At 33.2% G+C, this 22,456-nt stretch overlaps 1 protein-coding gene across 5 annotated transcripts in view; it reads left to right on the top strand.

Moving 5' to 3' along the window:
- Positions 1-22,456, top strand: part of LOC143253432 (dedicator of cytokinesis protein 3-like) — a 95,751-nt gene that overhangs the window by 55,450 nt on the left and 17,845 nt on the right. For 4 of the 5 annotated variants that reach the window (XR_013029632.1, XR_013029633.1, XM_076507303.1 and 1 more), the window contains exons 29-37: positions 389-447; positions 2,940-3,088; positions 3,540-3,625; positions 6,402-6,419; positions 7,030-7,131; positions 17,663-17,723; positions 18,568-18,810; positions 20,954-21,043; positions 21,837-21,941. Coding sequence is in view for 3 of the 5 variants with exons in the window: in XM_076507303.1 (XP_076363418.1) it covers positions 389-447; positions 2,940-3,088; positions 3,540-3,625; positions 6,402-6,419; positions 7,030-7,131; positions 17,663-17,723; positions 18,568-18,810; positions 20,954-21,043; positions 21,837-21,941 (913 nt within the window). In the remaining 2 variants the exon portion in view is untranslated. The remainder of the gene's footprint in view (positions 1-388; positions 448-2,939; positions 3,089-3,539; positions 3,626-6,401; positions 6,420-7,029; positions 7,132-17,662; positions 17,724-18,567; positions 18,811-20,953; positions 21,044-21,836; positions 21,942-22,456) is intronic. The other variant, XM_076507304.1, reaches the window with a different exon arrangement.

Here is a 22,456-nt window from a genome sequence, read left to right as displayed (position 1 = left end):
TTTAATTTTCTCCGTCTCAAGAAGCTGAAAGATATTCTAATAAACTACATAACACAACACTACACTATGTTACACAGGGTAGGGTTATTAATAGTTTCAGTATATGTAATATAATCTTGTAAAATTGGTTGATATAGTTTATGTATGTTTTTTTTTTGTGTGTTCAACGGTTTAGAAAAGTGTCTATTTTGTTACTTTTTTAATCAGTAAAGAAGTATTAAACAAATTTATTATAGAAAACTTTGTGTGGGTAATCAGACCTCACCAACTTTGTTTTATTTTATTCATAGGGTTGATTTGTTTTTTTGTTGTTGAACATGAAGCATACAGATAAGTTTGTTTTTGGTAAAGATTGTATTAATAATAATGTGCTTTTGTTTTTCTTTAGATATGGAGACATGCGAGTATTAATGGGTTTTCAAATACTTTCCATGTGGGATAAATTAGGTAACCTACAAATTTCATACCTTAGTCATAAGTTCAATTAAACAAGTAGATGAGCTGACTTCTTATTTCTGTGAAATAAACATTGTACAGTTTGTATTTATTTTGTTTAAATTGCATCAAGTAGTATGTTGTGTAATCTTAATGGTAAATTAAAATACAGTACCTTTTAAAATATTCTGGTTACTACAGTATTTTGTGTTTGTAAAATCTATTACAGCTTCAAGGACTCTTCTTCAAATTTGTTGTGAGGGTGATAGATCCATGAAAATATGGGAATTTTATCAATGCTATTGGATAAATATAATGCATTTTTAACTATTGGAGATAAGTGATGAGCAAAGTGCATTTAAATTTGATAAATGAGTTATTGGAAACAAAACATATCTTCAATTAACTCTCACTACAAAGTCTGTCAAATTGACCAATATTACGACATAAAGATTGGTCAATTTGACTGACCTTGTAACCACCAAAAAAAAACAAATGCCTAAATAAATCTCAATTGCTATTTTTTTTCCTTTTAGAATGATTTCAAATTGTAATATAAAACTTTTGTCTATCCTAAATAGCTGTACACCCATAATATCTATATGTATTTAAATCTTTATTGTTTTATTGCTCTTTGAACCTGGTATAACTACTATTCATGTCATTGTAGATTGTAAATCACCTAGTGAACATGCAGCTCATGTTATGCAATAAAATTATATAGTGCATAAGCTATTAAGAGAGTATCTTGCGAGAAAAATTTTATTTATTTCAGTCAATCTAACCTTAACTAACACAAAAAGATTCCTCTTCTTATGTTTTAGTAATTTTTATTATAATAAATATGAAAAACAATATAAAAGTATTTAACCCGGATCTTCTTTTTTTGCTGTTGATTGCCAATGACACTTAACCCTACTTTTTTACACTTATAGTAGTGTGAAACAAATTAATGTTTTATTTAATTAAATAATGCAAAACGCAGGCAATGTCCCATAAGTATCACAATTTTTCTGGCTTTCTAACTATACAAAAAAGAGCTGTTCAAACTTCATCTAAGCTCATTCGTTTGCTTCCCATGGGAGTCAAGCTTGAACTTAAGGAGAAACAGATAATTCTCTTTATAGAAAACAGTGTAATACAGTATGTCGTTTGATAAATGAAAACCTTGGCTTTCTATTGGTTATCAGTATTATAGTATTAAACATTAGAGAGAACTGTTGGTAATTTCTGAAAGAGAGTATGTGATAGGTGGGCATGGCAACAGAGGTCTGATTGTTTATTTCATATTTCAGTAACCAAATAAGAAAAAAAAAATTATGCATTACCTGGTGGTGACTATTATAACAAGTACTTTGTATTAAGTTTCATAATTACTGGATGGGTGGTAACTAAATTGGAGAAGAGGGGATACCTAAAGAGCAAATGTCAAAATTCTCAAACTAAGATAAATTATTATTTTTTTAAAATATTGACATTTAAAAGTAGGAAATTAAAACTTGTATATTATTAAAATATTAATTATTATTATTATTATTATTAGCAATGTTTTTATGCTATAATTATTGATGTACCATGAAACGAAAGTACACTAACTTTTGAATGTAATTCACTAAAAACCTTGTGTTGTACACAGAAAGCAAACGTCTGTGGAAGAAGGTTAATTGATATTATCTCATTTTACATTAATAATAGTGAAAGTCTAGAATGTATTCTTAATATGAAAGCATAAATATTTAAACTAGCTTAAAGTAATATGGAATTTTCTTGTAATTTCATGTTTAACTGCTAGTAGTATAGATGTGATTATATTTATTTAATAACAGTAAGTATTTGATGTACAATGTTCTATTTTTGTCCACTTTGCTGATATTCATTACAGAAATATCTGCAGCATAAAGTTAACTTTGTCGAGTGACATCGAACAGTAACTTAATGTGTTTGTGTTGAGTCTGTTTTGTGATAAAGAACATCTAAAAATAGAAAACACTAGTGAACATCCTTTCCTACTTTTACACATTGATATGTACAATACTAAAGCATAAAAAAATACCAACATTTCAAGACATGATTAATGTACAAGTTTGATAAAGTAGAAAGCAATTGTTCCCCCTGAAACATGACTTGTTCTTAGGCCATATATTTAATTGTTGCTTCATTGTAAATTTGCTTTAATAAAAACATAGCTCTTTTACCATTATTTAACTTTACAATTAATATTGTACAGTTTACTTTGTAGTTTGATGTATGTTTAAATGCTAAACATTAAATATCTGATATATTTAATGAAAACAGTAATTATGACTTATTTCCTTGCTAGTTGCTCAAGTAATATAAACTAATTTGACAAATAAGCTATAAAACATTGAAATAAGATTTCTCACAATTAAAATTCTTTGTTTGAAACAACAATGTTTTAAATTAAGTAAATTTTTTAAGAATTGATATAAGGACCAGTAACAGACTGAGATAACAGTAATTTGTAACTTGGTTCATATTTACAGAAGAACATAAAGTGTTCTTCATTCCTGCCATGGTTGGGCCATTTTTGGAAGTAACACTCGTTCCGGAAATGGAGTTAAGGAAAGCGACCTTACCTATTTTCTTTGATATGATGGAATGTGAACAAAAAACTCGGGGAAACTTTAAACAGGTATAAGTAGTAAAATGTTATAACTTGTTTAAACAGGTGTAAGTAGTAGAATGTTATAACTTGTTTAAACAGGTGTATGTAAGTAGTAGAATGTTATAACTTGTTTAAACAGGTGTGTGTAAGTAGTGGTATGTTATAACTTGTTTAAACAGGTGTGTGTAAGTAGTAGAATGTTATGACTTGTTTAAACTGTACAGATAGTTATTTAGCCTTGTGAAATGATTTTGTCAAATGTACTATCTGAGAATTGAAAATATGAAAATTAAATTTGGTATTATTATTAGAAAAATTAGTATGCAGTAGATATGTTTCAAACAACTGTACTAACCCTAACTAAAGAAAAGTTAAGTGATAATTGTATTTGTTATTAAATTAATTATTGTTTCAAATGTGTGCATGCAGATAGATTTTTAGGCAACAACTAACAGTAGTTTGTAATTTATTGTTTTAGGTGGAATCTGAGCTGATAGATAAATTAGACATTCTTGTCAGTGAAAACAAAGGAGAGGATGAGTACAGACAGCTGTTTAACACTATGTGAGCTTGACTCGTGTTTGTATAGAACCTAAAAAATTATCTTATTAGAGTATTTACTTGGATAAACACTGCAGCCTTTGTCACAGTTTGTTTTCCTGAATGCAGACAGCTGTTTAAAAACATAAAGCTGCCACTACATTAATTTGACATCTTAATGCACATGTTTAAGTAGCTTTTAAAATTTATGTCATCGAAAAGAATCCATTATCAATGTTTTGAAATAAATCTTTGTAATTGTTTGATAAATACTTGATTAACATGTAATGATTTGTTTGGTTTGTTTTGAACTTCGTGCAAAGGTACACAAGGGCTATCTGCACTAATATGTAATGAATATTACCCATTAATACGTAATGATTGTTACACACCTTTCAGTAAAATTTAAGACATTGTAGTACAGCTTAGATATTCCTAACAAGTTGTTAGAAATAAAACAAAATTTTGTAAAAAAAAAAAGCTTTCAGTTAAAAATCTATTAGCAAATACCATGGGTGAAGGGGATGAAGCTCCCTATTGGGTCACCTTGGGGATCAGTGAAAATAAAGCCACCTGGATTTGTGAGAATATAGTTTATTTTTTAATTTTTAAGATATTAGGAATAATAATTCATGAGACAGCACACTTAAAACAACATGAAATAAAGTAAACAGTTGTTGGTTATAAGTGTTGATAAGAATTTAAACAGTTTGCAACAAAATAAGTTATTCTGCATGGCACTCAGGAAAAATTGTCTGAAATGACATAAATAATTACTGTTTAACTGGTATTTTTATAAATACTGTTTGTTAGGAGTTTATTTAATATGTCACATTAATAATGTTTACTAATTCACTCCTGTTTATAAGTCCAATTAAATATTTCAAAATTTCATAATTTTTATGCAGAAAGAACAATTCCATTGTACGTGTAGGTTAAATCAATGTATTGTCCATATATGCCAGTTCTGTTCCCCAAATGTATTGCTAAATAGACAAAACAACAGTACTCTGGGTGAAGTAATCCTGTTTATTTGAAGGTTTACATTAGTTCTTAGATCCATGGATACAGTAATACCCTAACAATGAAAAGTGGTTGTGAAAAGGAATCAGTAATAATTGTAATTAATATTGTTTGTAATCATAAGAACCTTTGTCTTTCAATGTAAAGAGTGGAAAATTTCAAGATACATGTCATTTCTTTTCACCATGTTTATAGTTACTCACAACATGACATTAGGGTTCTCTGCAGGAACTATGAATACTTAAGTGAGTCTGATACTAGAAATGTTCTAATCCTGTTATGACCAGTCAGAGCTTCCCGAGTGTTGAATGCACAGCTGCACGACTTGCAAGTTCATAAAATTTATCAACTTTTTTTTTTCCCATCAAAACACTTCAAAATTCCTAAAGAATTAATTTGCCCCAGATGGTGTAAAAATACAGTCACTACTGTTGTAGAACACATTCAAATGGCTAAAGAATATTTTAACAACCATAAATCTTCCATTAATGCTAGAACATTCCTTCCAGTTACCAAACATTTAAATCATTCTCATTATTCTATTAATGGTGTGTTTCTGTTCAAAATTAAAGCTGTTAGAAACCAAACACTTATTGGGTTGCTGCTATGAATACCATTCAGTCTTGTATAATGAATCTAAATCATGCAATCAATGATCTACTATCATTAATTATAATTATTTCTCTGTCAGAAAAATGTTCTTTGTTTTTCATGTGTGGTATGAATTCTTTATTTCTACTCCAAAGTTTTTTTTCTTAATATTTATTTATTTATTTAGGGTAATTTTCTGCATTCATTTTTTATATCTTTCTAATTCTTTTGTTTAGTATTCTTTTCTGATTTAGTGTTAAATTTGGAATTTTATTCTACTTTATTAGTGCTCAGTATAGTTTCCCTGGACATGTTTGTTTTGAAACAAAACCTCTTTGTATCCAACTTTCTAGTTTCCTGTTGCACTGCAGAACAGTAATGAAACACACTTACAGCACTTGAAAGCTATCCAAAAGATTTCTGGGTTGTCATGGTGATTTCTCATGACAGGTTGTTGTGGTGGTCAGCCACGAGGGGTTATCATGGCAGTTTTCTGTAACAGGTTGTTGTGTTATCTGTCGTAAGAGGTTATTATGATAGTCTGCCGTGATGTCATTTCACTGTTTCTTGCACTTCGCTTGATTACATCCAGTTTGCCTCATCCACCTTTTGTTTGACAAACAACTAACTATTGGTTATATTTGTTTATGTTAAACTGTATCTTATTCATATTAAAAATAAGTTGGCATGAGACTAAATTTCATTAATACTTGAACATAACTTTTGATATTGGATTTTATTTTATCAACACTTCAGTATAATTTGTATGGTTGACATATTTATTGAATATATTAATATAATTTTGAAATGAGACTTTAAGATATGTGAACATGATTTTAATGTCAGTTTGTAATTTCAAAACATTATAAGTATTTTTGCTTACTACGAAGAGCTGCTTTGATGTTTTTATTGCTGTATAATGAACATTCACACTTCCAGTTCTAAGTATTATGAGTGTTACATTAACTTACAATTATTGTATATATACTTTTTATGAGTACTTGAAAGGTTACTTCAGTTGTTTGTTAACAGTTTGATGCTATGTTATGTGCATTACATACTTGTTCTAAAAGCTGTTTTACTCGTCTGTTGTCTAGAATTATGACTTGTTACTATTATGTAACGTTATTTAATATTTGAAAATCATTTAACGACTTTATTTAATTTTGTTCAATGCTGCAACCAGGGAACATTTGAGTGCTGTGTAAGTTGATGCTTCGTTTGTTCATTTTACAAAATTGTGATTTCTTTACAGCTTGGTGTAAATATTTTTAAATCAGTCCATTGTATATAATAGTTTGGCAGTTGGGAAAATTTCTTTTTTCTTTATATAAGTTTTTATATATGATCATTAGATATAGTTTTTACTTATGAAGGAGGAGGGTTGATGGGTGTAGTTATATAAATGTGCTATAAATTCTAGGTCATATTACTAGAACTGCTGAGACAGTTTTATTTGAATCCAAATATATTAATGTTTTTTATTATTTTTGTGAAACATGGATGTATTTAAACTGAAAATCAAATTTCATCAGAAATAAAATAATTTGAAGAAAATTTTGTGTTTGTTTGTTTGTGAGGTGGGGAAACAAAGGATGTAATGCTTAAAAATAAGAGTATTTATTATTAAAGGGAATAATACAAGCAAAGGTTTTGAGGAAATTTAAATTTGTTGGTTAATGGTGCCTCTCTGTTTTGGTTTGAAATTTCCATAAAGAAATAAAAGCTTGTTTTAACTTTCTATATTTTTAGTAATACCCAAAAATATATTTATAAAAAGGGCAAAGCTAACTAAATTTCTTTTTATATAATAGTCTCTTGGAAAAGGTCCGTTCAAATGATCCAGTATGGAGAAAGAATGGAATTGCTTTCATTAATTCAGTCACCAGACTTCTGGAGAGGCTTTTGGATTACAGGTAAACCATTTTTCTTTAGACCACCTAAGTTACTTATTCTAATTTTGCTCATCAGACTCCTGGGAATTTATAAGTTACAAGTAAAAATTCTTTTATTGTGAATTACTTAAATTACTTATTGTATTTTAAATAATCAATCTTGGAGAGATAGCTTTACATTACATTTAAAGTACTTCAGATTGAATTGATAAAATTACTTTATTTTTCAAACACAAACACAAAGCTTTCTTTTGATTGAAATTTTAATGAATTATTAAGTTTGATGAAATTTCTCTGGAATTGCTGCTATAATTTGGAACTAAAGAAAATCAATAGTTTTATGAAAAACCACAACAAATACTGAAAGTTATGGAGACCTAGTTATGTCATTTTTCTTGAATCATTGATTTTCTTTGGTTTAGAATTATTAAGATCTTTTTTTCATTTCTGAAAATTGGAGAAATTATAAACCTTTTTTTCACCATTGGGTCCAAATACCACTTGAAAGAGGCTGCAGGACATTGCCTTAATTCTATTACCACTCACATTATCATGCGTGCCATTTTTCCACTGAAACACGGATTTCCGCAGTTTTCAAACGGCCAACAATCACCCACGAGATTCGTGTAAATTTGAGGAGAAAATATGAGCGATTTGGGGGCCGGGTAGGTGGTTTTTGAGGAGAAATCATATTTTTTCAATGTTTATTGCAGAAAAAAAAAATCTGACTGCCATCTTGGAGGCAGTCTCGTTTAGTCTCGTGGTCTGGTATCGTGTGCATACCAGACGATAAAATATTATCTACGCTCCAAAGAAACAACAGCGATTGAAATGTTTAAAAGGAAAGATGTTCATTTTGATCCTGTAGACAAGAGAATGTGTAAGGACATTAGATCAGCAGCTTCAAAGTATACCTCAAAGCTGAGGGAGAATCAGAAGAAAAGGGCAGAAAGGCTTGAGGCCTATGGTTCTGTGAAATCTGGCCCAGCCACCTTGGCTAATGAAAAAGTCCAGAAAGCCGCAGAGGCACAGAGAGCTGGCCATTCAGAGAAGGAGAGAAAAAAAGCTTGGAAGAGAGCACTGGAAACCCTTGTCTCGAAAAAGAGGAAAGTAGCCAAGATTGATTAAAGGAAATTATGTGATTTGAAATTTGACTGTAATTTATGCAGCAGAGCAGAAGTTGATATCAGTGACTGAAAAACATTTTATTATTATCTGCAGCATACAGTGCCAGTGGTTTATTTTAAAGCATATCATTAATTTTATTTTGAAGCAATGTCAAAGCTTTCCTTGATTTGCTGTTTCAGTTTGTATTGTGAAAGAATGAAAAATATACTGATATTGAGGTACCAGTAATTTACCTACATGATTGTATAGATGAACAAGTTTTACTGTAGGTAGTCATGATTAGTCAAAAGAGTAATTTTATGTGATTTGAAAATTGTATGGAATATATGCAGCAGAGAAGTAGTTATTGGCAATGACTGTAAAACATTTAATTGGCAGCATACCAGTAGTTGATGATGATGATGTTATTGATGACAAAAAGGATAATAATGAAATGATTTGTATTTGAAATATTTACTGAGTTATTTTGGCTTTATTAACTCATATTACTAATATATTTTGATTTAGAAAAAAATTAAACTGAATAAATAGCAAATAAACAATCTTAAATTTCATTTATTTACTTTTTATTTTATTTGTTAATTTTAGATATTTTGATATATCTTCTAAAAAATGAATGCAAATTAAAAGAATAAATCAATCTGCTAAAAACTGTAAATGACTCCCCTAGTCAGGCACGGCTGCGGCGCTGTGGCGCCTCTGGCACCAGGCTATATACCTTTTCCTCTTTTTTTCATAAATGTCATTGGCATGTCTGCATTATATACTGCACATGTCACTTTCTGTTGTACCAATTAGTGTAGCATAAAATCATAGCTAATAATCCTTATTTTAATCCCCTTGGTGTGGATTCCTGTTTGTGGTGAGGGGACCCCAGGGAAGGTTCTGTTCTTTCAGTTTATCTCCTCTGGGATCTAAACATCCACCCACGTGTTTGCCGTGCATAGCAACCCGTGAAGGGGAGGAGAGGATCCTGGTGGTCAAGAGGTCCAACCCTAACACACCACTTTGGTCTAGAATTCCTGTAAACGGGTGGCCTTTGGGTGGATCCCCTTGGGTCAATCGGCTGGTCCACTTGGGCTAGAGTCAACCAAGTACCAGTGTTGGAAGTTCTCAATGGGTGTTGTGGACATTGTGTCTGATACTGGTTTTGGGTATAGTGCTCACAAAACCCTGGCGTTGCTGCAATGTCCTTGCATGACATTGTAATGCATCCCCTTGTATGGCTCCATGGTGGGTGGAGTCAGTGGGTACTGAAATTTTCCTTTTTTTTTATGGATCCTCCAACAAAAAATGTAAATAAAATAGTGAAAAAACAGTCAATAGGTGAATGACCATGTCTTGAAGACTCTGAGCAGCAATCTTCAACATCTGTAACACCTGTACCCCATTTTCTTATATTACATTCTCTTTCAGAAAAATGTTTAGGGCAAATGTCCCCCTTTTTTATTCAGAAGGGACTAGAGGGACTTGCTGGCTCTTCAAAGTCAGTAAAGAAGCTTCGATCTGGAGACATATTGGTTGAAACATCCACATCCCAACACAGTGAACTCCTCTTGAATTCAAAGGCAATTGGGGATGTACCTATTGAGGTTACCCCTCATGCTACCTTGAATTCATCACAAGGAATTATTGTTGAGAAAGACTTGAAGAACGTCCCCGAGTCAGAGATTCTCGCTGGTCTCTCCACTCAAGGAGTTTCTGCAGTGAGGCTCATCTCCACTTGAAAAGATGGAATTACACTGCTGACAAATATCCTTGTTTCGACATTTACATCACCAAGTGCACCTGCCACCATCAAGGCAGGTTATCTAATTTGCAGGGTATGGCCGTACATTCCAAACTCTCTTCGATGTTACCAATGTCAGAGGTTTGGCCACTCAAAGACGTCCTGTCGTGGTTCCCTGAAATGTACTCATTGAGGTGGCAAGAACCACGATGCCTATGAGTGTCACACGGACCCACATTGTGTCAACTGCAATGGTTCCCACCCTTCCTACTTTCGTTCTTGCCCAAAATGGTTGGAGGAAAAAGAGGTTCAGCGTTTGAAAACGACTCATAACATTAGTTATCCTGAGGCTCAGAAATTGCTGTCCGCCACTCCATCTCGGACATTTGCTGCTGCACTTCGTTCCACAACTACAGTGGGAGTACAGAGAATCATTTTCAAAACAAATGAAAAGCCTTTTGACCTCCATGGTTAAAAAGGTTGATGAATCGACTTCTACACCCATCTTTGTTCCTTTCATACAGTCCAACAAATCTCAAGATCCACATCCTTCAGTTTCAAATACAGGCAGTTCCTCTGATACATGCTTTTCTCCAACCCCACGATGCAAAACAATCATTTGTTTGCATTCTCAGTCACTGGAATCCTCTTCCAACAACAAGGACCTGCCCAATTGACCCAGGGCAGGATCCATGAAGGTCGATAGACCTCCTCCGAATAAGGACAGTAAGGAAAAAAGACGTGGTCGTAAACAGAAGGGTTCTCCAGCCACTTCACCTACCCATCATTAAAAATGGCCACCTTAATACAATGGAACTGTCGAGGTTTATGTTCTAATCTGGATGATACCAAAACACTGATTGCTTCCTACCATCCTGTTTGTCTTTCCTTACAAGTAACATTTCTGAAACCTGCTGATACAGTCACCATTCGACAGTTTTCTCTGTACAGAAATGACAGGCTGTGTGATGGACAAGTACATGGAGGTGTGGCACTATTGGTTGATCAGCATGTGTCCACCCTGTCTTTATCACTCAACACACCCTTGGAGGCCGTAGCCATCCGTGTTTCCTTGGGTCTTACCATCACTGTTTGTTCTCTCTACCTGTCCCCTGGAGAGACATATGATCAATCAGACCTTGATGCTTTCGTTGAACAGTTGCTGTCTTCATTTCTAATCCTGGGGACTTTAATGGACATCATCCCCTTTGGGGAAGTGCTGTTATTGATAGGAGGGGTCGCTCTGTAGAGCTTAGCTCTCTGATCACAATCTTTCTCTTTTCAATACTGGTTCTTCCACTTATTTTCATGCACATAGTCAGTTCTTTACTGCTATTGATCTCTCAGTTTGCTCTTTTTCATTATTTTCCAATTTTTCATGGAGGGTTGACAATAATCCACTAGGCAGTGATCATTTTCCTATACTTTTGAGATAGACTGGCCATGGTCGATGCTACCTTACCCGTGTGCCCCGGTGGAAGCTGGACCAGGCAGACTGGTCCACTTTCACTGCTCTCGCAAAACTTGATCCTGCCATTGTAAATCAGCCATCAATAGACAACTGTGTGGCAGCGGTAACTGACTGTATTATACAAGCAGTTACTCAGTGTATTCCTGAAACCTTGACACATTTCCCACGATATCCTCGTCCATGGTGGAATCCTACTTGGCACAGAAGGCTCAAAAACTGGCCTGGGATACTTCCTGTAGATATCCCACACTTTTGAACCGCATCGCTTTACAACGGGCCCGTGCACATCCTAGGTGGGTAAAACATCAAAGCCAGAAGGAATCTTGGATTAAGTTCACAACTAGCATATCTTTTACCACCAATTCCAAGGTCATATGGGACAGAATTTGAAAGGTCAGTGGACACTACAATTCTGTCCCCCTCTCCATCTTGCTCTCTGATGGCCAAGAGGTAGCTGATGTCCAGAGCATCGCCGATACTCTTGGTGAAAGCTTTTGCTGGGTATCTAGCACTTCTGCTTGTTCCTCCACCTTCTTGGCCATCAAGGCTCGGGGAGAGTGTTCACCTCTTTCCTTTCGAACTGACTGTCTTTTTAACTATAATTGTCCCTTTACACTGGTGGAACTGAAAATGGCCCTTCATCAGTCAGGCAGTACATCTGTTTGACCTGATGATGTACACTATGACATGCTGGGCTATCTCTCTCCTGCTTCTTTTACTTGTTTTAACCGGATCTGGCAGGAGAATGTTTTTCCTGATGCCTGGTGCCAGGCTATTATCTTACCCTTCTCTAAACCTGGGAAAGATCCCAAGATTCCTTCACACTACCGTCCAATTGCTTTGATGACCTCTCTTTGTAAGACCTTCGAGAGGATGGTTAATGCTCGTCTTATTTGGTTCCTTGAATCAAACAACCTCCTCTCACCCACCGGTGTGGGTTCCAATGACAGCATTCCACCACGGACCACCTAATTCGCCTTTCTCAAACGCCAACATCTTATGACATAAGGCTTATGACACAACATGGAGGTATGGCATTTTGTGAGACCTCCATATATATGGCTTACGTGGCCATTTACCTATGCTTCTTAAAAAATTTTTTAATGGACAGGAGATTCCAAGTTCGTGTAGGTTCGACACTTTCCCGTTATTTTGTACAGGAACTTGGGGTCCCTCATGGCTGTGTTTTGAGTGTCACACTTTTCAGTGTAAAGATAAATGCCATCACTGAGCAACTCCCTCTCACTGTTGCAAACGGGCTCTATGTTGACGACTTTTACATCTCACATCAGTCGTCGAACATGAGATATATTGAGCAGCAACTACAAACTGCCCTCAATCATGTACTGAAGTGGACTATGGTAAACGGCTTTAATTTTTCTCTCTCTAAAACCGTTTGCATGCACTTTTGCTGCCAACGGGGTATCCACTTTGATCCCGAACTCCATATTGGTGAAGTTTCGCTGCCAGTGGTCCCTGAGACCAAGTTCTTGGGGCTTATCTTTGACTGTGAGCTGACCTTTATACCACACTTAAAGCAGGTCAAATGCACAAGAGCACTGAACATCCTCCGTATCTTCTCTACTGCCAGTTGTGGAGCGGATCGATGTTCTATGTTAAAGATATATCATGTTCTTAGTCATTCAAAACTCAGCTATGGATCAATGGTCTATGGCTCTGCCATACCCTCGGCCTTAAAGATGCTGGACCCCATTCATCATCAAGGACTTTGACTCTGCACAGGGGCTTTCTGCACCTCCCCAGTTCAGAGCTGATACATAGTCTCATGAACCTTCTTTGCACCTCCGCCATTTGCAACTGTCTTCACTGCATTCTTCGAAACTTTGCTCCTTACCAAAGCATCCCACTTGGAGATGTGTTTTCCTTCCTCAGTGGGGCCTTACTTTTTCAAAACAGGCAATCTGCTATTGCTCCTTTTGGCCTTCACATCCAGGCGCAATTGGATGAACTGGGTCTGTCCTTGGAAAACATTGCAGAATCCACTGGTCAGTCCATCCCCCCATGGCTTATTACAGCCCCCAAATGTGACCTTTTTTTAAGTCATCTGAAAAAGGCAGATACTCCCAATTGGAAGTACCGTCTTTTATTTACTGAACATCTTTTGAACACCCTTTCTATTCCAATTTATACGGATGGTTCAAAATCAGGTGACTCTGTGGGCTCTGCCATGGTTTGTTAAGGTTCGGTGGTTGCGCGCAGAATCTTCCCTACAGCTTCTGTGTTCACTGCTGAACTGTACACCATATCTCTTGCCCTGGATTATATTGAAGCTGAGCAGTGCTCCGATTGCATTATTTATACTGACTCCCTTAGTTCTCTGCTGGCCTTGGAATCACTTCACGTTGGCTCACACCCTGTTCTCGCTGATATTCAAAACTGATTGGCCCATTTCTCATTAACATCTACTTCTATCCAGTTTTACTGGATATCGAGCCACGTTGGTAATCACAGGAATGTGCTTGCAGACATGGCAGCTAAATCTATCTGCTCTGGCACTATCATCACTGTGTCTATTCTGTACATGGACTATGGTCCTGTATTCAAGGCTCGGCTCCGTGCCAGCTGGCAGTCCACTTGGAGTGAGCAACATGACAACAAGCTTTTTCAAATAAAACCCTATATTGGGCTTTGGCCGTCTTGCCTCAGTACGGATCGGAAGGAGGAAGTTGTTCTAACTAGACTACTCATTGGTCACAGTTTTTATCTGGAACTGATGCACCACTGTGTAGTTTGTGTAACACTCAAATCACTGGAAGCCACATTTTACTTTCCTGCCATTGTTATGACTCTCATGGACAGCACTATTTTAAACATTTTCTGTCCCAGGGTTTGTCTGTGACATTGGACAGTGTTATTGGTGATAGTGACACTGCCCACCTTGATAAAGTTTTTTAATTTTTTAATGGCCATTAATCTTTTTAACCTCATTTAAATGTTTCTTTTTTATTCATTACATCTTTTTAATTGTGGTGCCCTTTTCAGTCTCAATTTCTCTAGTTCAATTTGACATTGTAAAATGGCCAGAACATTAAATAACTCAACACCAGGACTGGAAAGGCTAACTTCAGGTGACTAAACCCAGAACTGCTTTAGGTTTGAACTACCCATTAGTCATCCATTCTGCTACAGGAAGTCCTTTACAACTTTTAGACTGAATGTTGTTATTACACTTTATGCTATATGTCTTTTGAACACTTTTCTTATTTTTTTACCTTTTGATAATGGTCTTTTAACACTTTTCTTATTTTACCTTTTGTTGGCTGACAACATAACCCAGAACCAGGACTGGAAAGGCCAACTTCAGGTGACTGATGGTGGTTCTTGTACTTACCTGTTAGTCTTCCTGGCGGGTTATGATCATTACCATTCTGCTACAGGAAGTCATTTACAACTTCTTTTACTCTGCTTTCTCTCTTAACATTGTAGACTAGGTGTCAACATTGATTTTATACTTTTTCTGTTTTTTAATGATGTTTTGTTTTACCTTCATTTCCTTTTATATATTTTACTACATTTAATTTATTTTTACCTTTTCACTGGACGTTTGGTGCAGATAGCCTAGCTGCTTGGTGCCATAAAACACTAAATCAATCAATCAATCAACCTTATTTTAATAGTATATAAGTTTTAAGTTTTTAATGTTATAAGAAAATATTTAAAAATTCTGAAGTTTCCCTAGTGTGAGAAATTGCATATTTTCTCTAGACATCCCATCTTCTATATTTTTTTCACCACCCTTCCAATAAGTAAAAAATTCAAGATAAATCACTCATTATAAATTCATCATTGTTCAGACAAACCATAATTTTTATAGTCTTCAATCTTGTTCAGTTACAGAGTTATCAAATGGAAAATCAGACCCCTCTTGCTATAACCACCAGTCACATCCTCTCTTTCAGGATTTGTCAGTAGTTCTCTCTTATTTTTAATACTATATTATGTATAGCAAATAGAAAGCCAAGGTTTTTGTCTGTCAAGTGACCTATTATATTACATTATTTCTGAATAGAGAATTGGCAGTTTCTCTGTCAACACAAGTTTTGTTCCCATGGAAAAGATAATGACAAGCCTTGAATTTGTAACAGCTTTTGTTGCATAGTTAGAAATCTGAAAAAATTGTGAGAGCTAGTAGAAATTGTCTACTATTTTCGTGTTGTTAGTCAATGTTCTTTGATGTATTATTTAATTAAATAAGTATTTAATGAATTATTAACATAAGTATAAAAAGTAGGGTTAAGTGTCATCAATGAGAAAAAAGAAATTGGGGTAAATACCTTGTCATGTTTATTCTTTATTTATTATTCTAAAGTAACTAAAATGCAAAAATAGGGATATTTTTAGGTTTATTTAAGGTTTATTAAGTAAAATAAATAATAACTATAAAAAATGTTTTGTAAGGCTCACACGAGCAGCTTGTAGCTTATGGGTAATATAATTCAATAGTATACTGTGAGCTGCATGTACCCAAGTGATTTTGACTTATAATGGCATGAAAAGTAGTAGTTATACATGGATCAAAGAGAAATCAAAGAATAATAAAACAGTATAACTTAAGTATAAATAGATGTATCCTGTTACAAGTTTAAATCTACTTAGGATAAACAAATATAGTTTTGACACAATTTGAAGTTATTCTGCAAAGAAGAAAAAGGTAAATTTGATTTATCAGTTTTTGTTTGATGGTTATCTTGTCGGTCAAAGTGACCAACAACAGTTAATAAAGAGAAAATAACAGATAAAACATCTGTTTTACTGAAAACAAACATTTGAAATGTATTTAGGAGGTTTTAGAGATTACATAAATGAAATTTCAGATTTTTGAGATGAAGAAAATTATTTTCAGTCTTAACAAAACAAATCACTGCATTCAGACTTTAAAAAAGAAAAAGATACCTGATATATTCGTGGAAAAAATCTCTTTAATTTATTCAAAATACTTCACTAATAAAATATAATTTTGTGTGTACGTGTGAAAGACTTACAACATTTAATGAAAGTCTTCCAGATTTCGTGAAGGTATACACACACATATATATAAAAGATAGTAGTGGTATGAAATTTGCAATAACTTTGTGAGTGCAAAGAGGTCACATGGTTGGCGAAATTGACTGTGCCTATGTTGAGAAAGGTAACATATAAGCAATTCATATATAACCTGCAGTATTTAAATAATTTTAAATATTTTCAGTGTGTACTTTGTATCCACATTTTTGTATTGTAGTAGCATCATTTGTAGTTATTGTTCTAAAAAGAAGGGATTAAAATGTCAAGTTTTAAAGAAAAGGATACCATTTGAACTAACTTTCTTTCACTAACCTTGATTTCATATCGACCAGGTTTCATAGGGAGATGCATCAATATGTTTTACCTAGAAAGAGATCCTTAGTCTAATCTTTGTATACAGTCTGTTGCAATTTAAAATTTTTTTCTCGAGCTAATAACACCAAAGAGTCTGGTAAACGTAAGTTGTGAACCAACTGCTGCCTCCAAATCTTCTTAAAAAACCAAGAAGTAAAGGGAATCATCAGAGTGTGAAGATCACATTATTTTGAAAAATTACATGTTTTAGTTTCCCATCAAACTTGCAAACACTGTTCTTCTTGACATTGTGATTGGAGAGGACTGTTTAACTTTCATTTTCTCTATCTGAAATATGCACTTCTGTCAGAAGTCTTTTTAAATAAGTTCTAAGTATTTCATTTTTACTTTGTTACCAGGTGAGGTGTTTCTCACCCTTAATAATTATCTCTGATATGTTCTTCATCATTTTGATGAAGTACGACCAGTTTTTCTTAACCTATTGGCCTGGTATGGCTAGATGATTAGGGTGCTCAAATCATAATATGTGAGGTCACAGGTTCAAATCCCCATTCAATCAGACAGGCTTACCATTTCAGCTGTGGGGTTGTGTCATAAAGAGTAGCCCACAAGTTAACAGTGGGTGTTGATGACTAGTTTTATTCTCTCAAGTCTTTCACTGCTAAATTAGGAATGGTTAGCACATATAGCCCTCATGTAGCTTTATATAAAATTAAAAAGAGAAACAAAACTTAAAATTATATTTCTGTGTATTGTTAAGACACTGAGAAGGTTATTCCTTACATGGCTTTTTTATCATTTTTCTTTCACTTATTTTTTTAACTAATAATGAAATTAAATTTTGGAAACTGTTAATATGAATTTTACACTGACTGTCAATCTAGGAATGTCATGGAGGGTGAAGAGAATCGAGACAAGAGAATGAGTTGTACAGTTAACCTGCTGGTAAGTTAATTCTATACATCTTCCAGATATAATGTGAAGAGAATCAAACAAGAGAATGAGCTGTACAGATGATGTAGTGAACATTGCTGGTAAGTTAGTTCTCTATACCATCTATACATGATGTGGGTTTGTTTCTTCCAGCCTAGAGTGTAACAAAAGAAAATAACTTATTATAATATTAATTTTATTGATCTATCTTTGATGTTACGATATCTCATAGGGGGTACTTTCAGTAACAGTGAAGTTTGTAACTTCTTTTGTAATCAGATTTTAGATATAAAATCTACATCAACACGTGGTTATTATCATATTACATCCCACTTGTACATTTCACATTCAGTTCTTTTGAAACTGTTTTCTCTCTCTCTTTTACTACAACAGTGTGTTTAATACTCAAGGAAATATAAATACAGAACAAGAATATTACATTTAACATTTGTAAAAATGTTGGAAACTTTATTATGAAATATTTAAAGCTCAGAAGGTTAAAATTGAGATGGGATACTCTACTGTGATGTGTATAGTTTATATACTGTAGGTAATACATAGATAAAATTAATATATTTATGGTTACTAAAATTTGTTAATTTTTTTTCATCTACCCTCATCTTTATTTGGAATAAAATTACTGATGTAAATATTTCTCTCAAAGTTAAAACAAGAATGTTTGATACTGTTCATGAATTCAGATAACTGTTTGAATTGTTATTTTTTAATCTTATCACTTCATCTTTTTTTCCTATTTAGCAATTGCTGAAAATTCTATGACTGTTGTGATTTGTATATAGTTTAAGAAAACTCTTCCACATGAGAACAGTTGTCATAATATCTGCCATTGTTTTAGAACTTCTACAAAAATGAAATCAACAGGAAAGACATGTACATCCGATACATCTACAAGCTTTGTGATATTCATCTGCCTGCAGAGAACTACACAGAGGCAGCCTTCACCCTCAAGCTGCATGCAGATCTGTTGTCTTGGTCCAACTGCATTCTTCCAGTTGACCAGAGATACCGAGAACAACAAGAATGGCAGAGGAAGGAAGCTCTTTATCTAAAAATAATTGACTATTTTGACAAAGGAAAGGTCTGTATTAAAAGTCTGTGAACACCTAAAGAAATATAAACAGAAAACAAGAATATTAGGCTTAACATTTATAAAACTATTGGATGCAGTACTGTACTTTGTACGGTTTATATATTGTAAGAAATGTATAGAGACAACTGACTGAACATTGTGGTGCTGTGTGTTTCTTTAAGGTTTGCTAACAAAGTTTTCTCCAACTGATAACTCTTGAGTCGTTCAGAAAGTGGTGCATTTATTCTCACTTGTTTCTTAGTGACTCCAGTTATTCATCTCTTTTCAGTCTTACTTTTTCTATGGGAAAAGTCTCAAGAGATGTAAAGTCATATAGATAAAATTTAGGTGTCATCTCAAATGATTTAACACTTGTACAGCAACATTTAGGTGCTACCACAAGTGACTTAACACCACCTAGTAAGATTTAGGTGCCATCTCAAGAAATTTAGCTCCTTGTTTCTAGATCTAGGTGCTATCTCAGTCATCTTAACACTGTGTTTTTGCAACTAGGTGCTACCTCAAATGACTTAACAGCATATTCCTAGATTTAGGTGTTATCTCAAGAAACTATGGTGTTTAGCCATATGTATGTGCATGCAAAGATAACTAAAAGTAATAATGAATAGAAGTGTGTATAATATCTCATTAAACTCGTTGGTTGAAAACTTAAATTTATAAAGCTTTTTTGTTTATGGCAGTTTTCTTGTAATATTAGTTTTGGTTACTTAATATAAAATCTCTTTACAAGGGTCAAATCAAAATGCATAATACTTCTAAAACAGTAATTGTGTAACTGTAGATTAAATATATAGTTGTATTTTTGCACATGGTCATATTATAGATTTATTGGTTGAATTTAAAGCCTGAAGTATGAAGTTGAATAACAGTAAGTGTGTAGAATAATTATGTTGAAGCTGAGATCTATGAAACAGTCAGTTTAATAAATAATTCTGTGTGAATTATAATAATATGAATAAAACCACGAGTGCTTGATCTATTTTCAGTTTAATCATTAAATAACTGAAGAATATGATAAAAGTACAAGTTATATTCCATCATAATTATGTGATGAAAATAGAGGAAGGATTTATTTTTATCTGTTAACTTCCACACTAAGATACAACCATTTAACAATAAATTGTATGATAAGTTACTATTTCTAATAAAGCTGAAACTACCAAATGCGAAAACTCAGGTACAATAAAATGTTTCTTTATTAAAAAAAACCTGTAATGTTCCAAAATATAAAATTTGTAATTTATGTGGTCTGTTTTCACAGTGAATAAATTATAATCTAAAGTTATTTTTGCAGTATACGCTTTATATTATAAAACATTTACTTATTATAATGAAATAAGTCCTAAATAAAAGTGCCTCTCAGTGGCATGTCTATGGACTTGCACTATTAAAAACCAGATTTCAACTCCAATGGTGGTCAGAGTACAGACAGCCCATTGTGTAGCTTTGTACTTAATTCCAACTAATCTAAATAATACCTTTCAATAATAAAATATTGTCAACTAACCATGAGTGTTTTTAACACTATTTAAAAGGTCACTGGTGATTTATTTATGATAGTAGTATATTAAACAGAAATTATTATGTGGAATGATTAATCAGTAAAGATATGTAAATGGAAAACTAGTAGGTAATGAGTTAAATACCAGTTTAAATTTTTTAAGAGGTTTTAGATGGATAAACATGTTTCAAACCTAGAGGTTGTTGTTGTTTTTGTCAGAGTTCCCTCTTTTGGTACATACAGTGGGCAGAGCATTGACAACAACAACAAAAAAAACAACAACACTGTTAGCCGTGATCCCCAGTCTTTCAGTCTAAGTTTGCAGTTTTGTGTGTGTGTATTTTCTAAGGTTGTACTCCCATTACGTTTTTGCTTTAGTAAGCAGTCATCTATACACATTGTTTATAATAAATCAATCAGATCTTCACCTGACACAAGCGAGTGAAGCATTTTGATCATTTCAAGATGAAACTAAAAAATATTTTTTAGATATTTTCATACAACGTTTAAAATTAACACAATTACAAGTCATTAAAATTGTAAAGCTTTTCAAAATGAAAATAAAACAGTTTTTGTTGTAGTTTAAAGCTTGTTTAGTTTACATTACTAAAGTATGAATCTTTGATTTAGTGCTGGGAAGAAGGCATTCCACTGTGTAAAGAACTGGCCAAACTGTATGAGAAGAAATTATTTGATTATGCTAGGCTTAGCTCAATTTTGGTAAGTTCATTTATGAGTATGGAAATGAAATAGAATATCCTTTACTATTTCAAAAAAACTAAAATATAAAAGTACTGTGTTTCAGATTTTGAATTGACCCATTGACTGCTGATTTGTCTTGTATGGTATGGTCTGCATCTGGCAGTTGAATGGGAGTGTGCTGCAGGAGGTGTTTGGCTTGTACAAAATCCATGTACACTTAGACCAACTGCAGTCAATAGATTAAATCTGATTGTGGTTTCATTGACAGTTAGATCCTTCAACATTGTTAGAATTAAACTTACTACAATATACTTGAAACTTTGTAGAATGGATGGCAACTGCCTACTGTGTCTCCACAACAGACAGTTGCTGTCCATTTTATAAAGTTTCATTATGAATACTTTGCCTAAACAGTCTGTCAAAGAATACAATATACTTGTTTGTTACTTTCATATTTAAAACCCAGCATAATTATAATGAATATTCTATTTACTAACATTTTAAAAACTAAAAGCAATTAAATGTTTTTCTGTTGTTTTGTATTGAATTGGTTATAGCTGGCCATATAAATGACTGTAATGTTACAAAGTAACCGAGTTTGCTATATGTTAGATTATAGCACTTGGTACATTTAGAAAATTTAAGTTTTGACTTTGATTCAATGTGAAAAATATCATTTTTCAGTTGTGTATATATATATGTTTTATTTGTTGTTTCTGAAGTTGAACTGAACATGTGATGAAGAAACATAAACAGAAAGAAATATATATCTGATTTGACAGAATATTTATGCTATGTAATTCCAATACAGAAAATACAGGCAACGTTTTTTGACAACATCCTTAACCAGTTGAGGCCAGAACCAGAGTATTTTCGGGTTGGATTTTATGGAATGGGTTTTCCTCTCTTTCTGCGGGTCAGTACATATCCTGTTTATTAAATAACAGTAGCCATGACATCTGCTGTTTAAGGAGTTTTACTGAGTCTTATAGCAGTGTTTTCTGTAAGCCTACTTTAACTTGATTAGATCTTGTTGGAGAATGTTATTTTTATGGCCCAATGTTTTTGCGAATTGAAGTATTGTTTGGTAAAGAGACACTTTTTCTTTAAGATATCAAACAAGGTAATAACTTTTCCTGTAATTAAAATCTACTTTTGATATTTTTGCTGAATTGTAATATTTTTATGTGAAATTTTTAATATATTTTAATTAAATGTAACCAGAAAAAATCTGTTGGTGAAATATAATATCAGGGTTTAATTAATACATAGAAATGCTGATTTAGTTTTAAAAAAAAAGCTCAAATGCATTTTTCATGAACATGAGGAATAGAATTTAACAGTAAATCCACATGATATGTAATGAGCATAATATTTGCTCATTAAACATTTGTACAGAAACAAATTCTGTATTTCAGTTCTGTTGTAACA

Source organism: Tachypleus tridentatus, chromosome 6 (assembly GCF_004210375.1).
Source record: "Tachypleus tridentatus isolate NWPU-2018 chromosome 6, ASM421037v1, whole genome shotgun sequence".
Classification (NCBI taxonomy): domain Eukaryota; kingdom Metazoa; phylum Arthropoda; class Merostomata; order Xiphosura; family Limulidae; genus Tachypleus; species Tachypleus tridentatus.
This window is presented reverse-complemented; position numbering and strand designations above follow the sequence as displayed.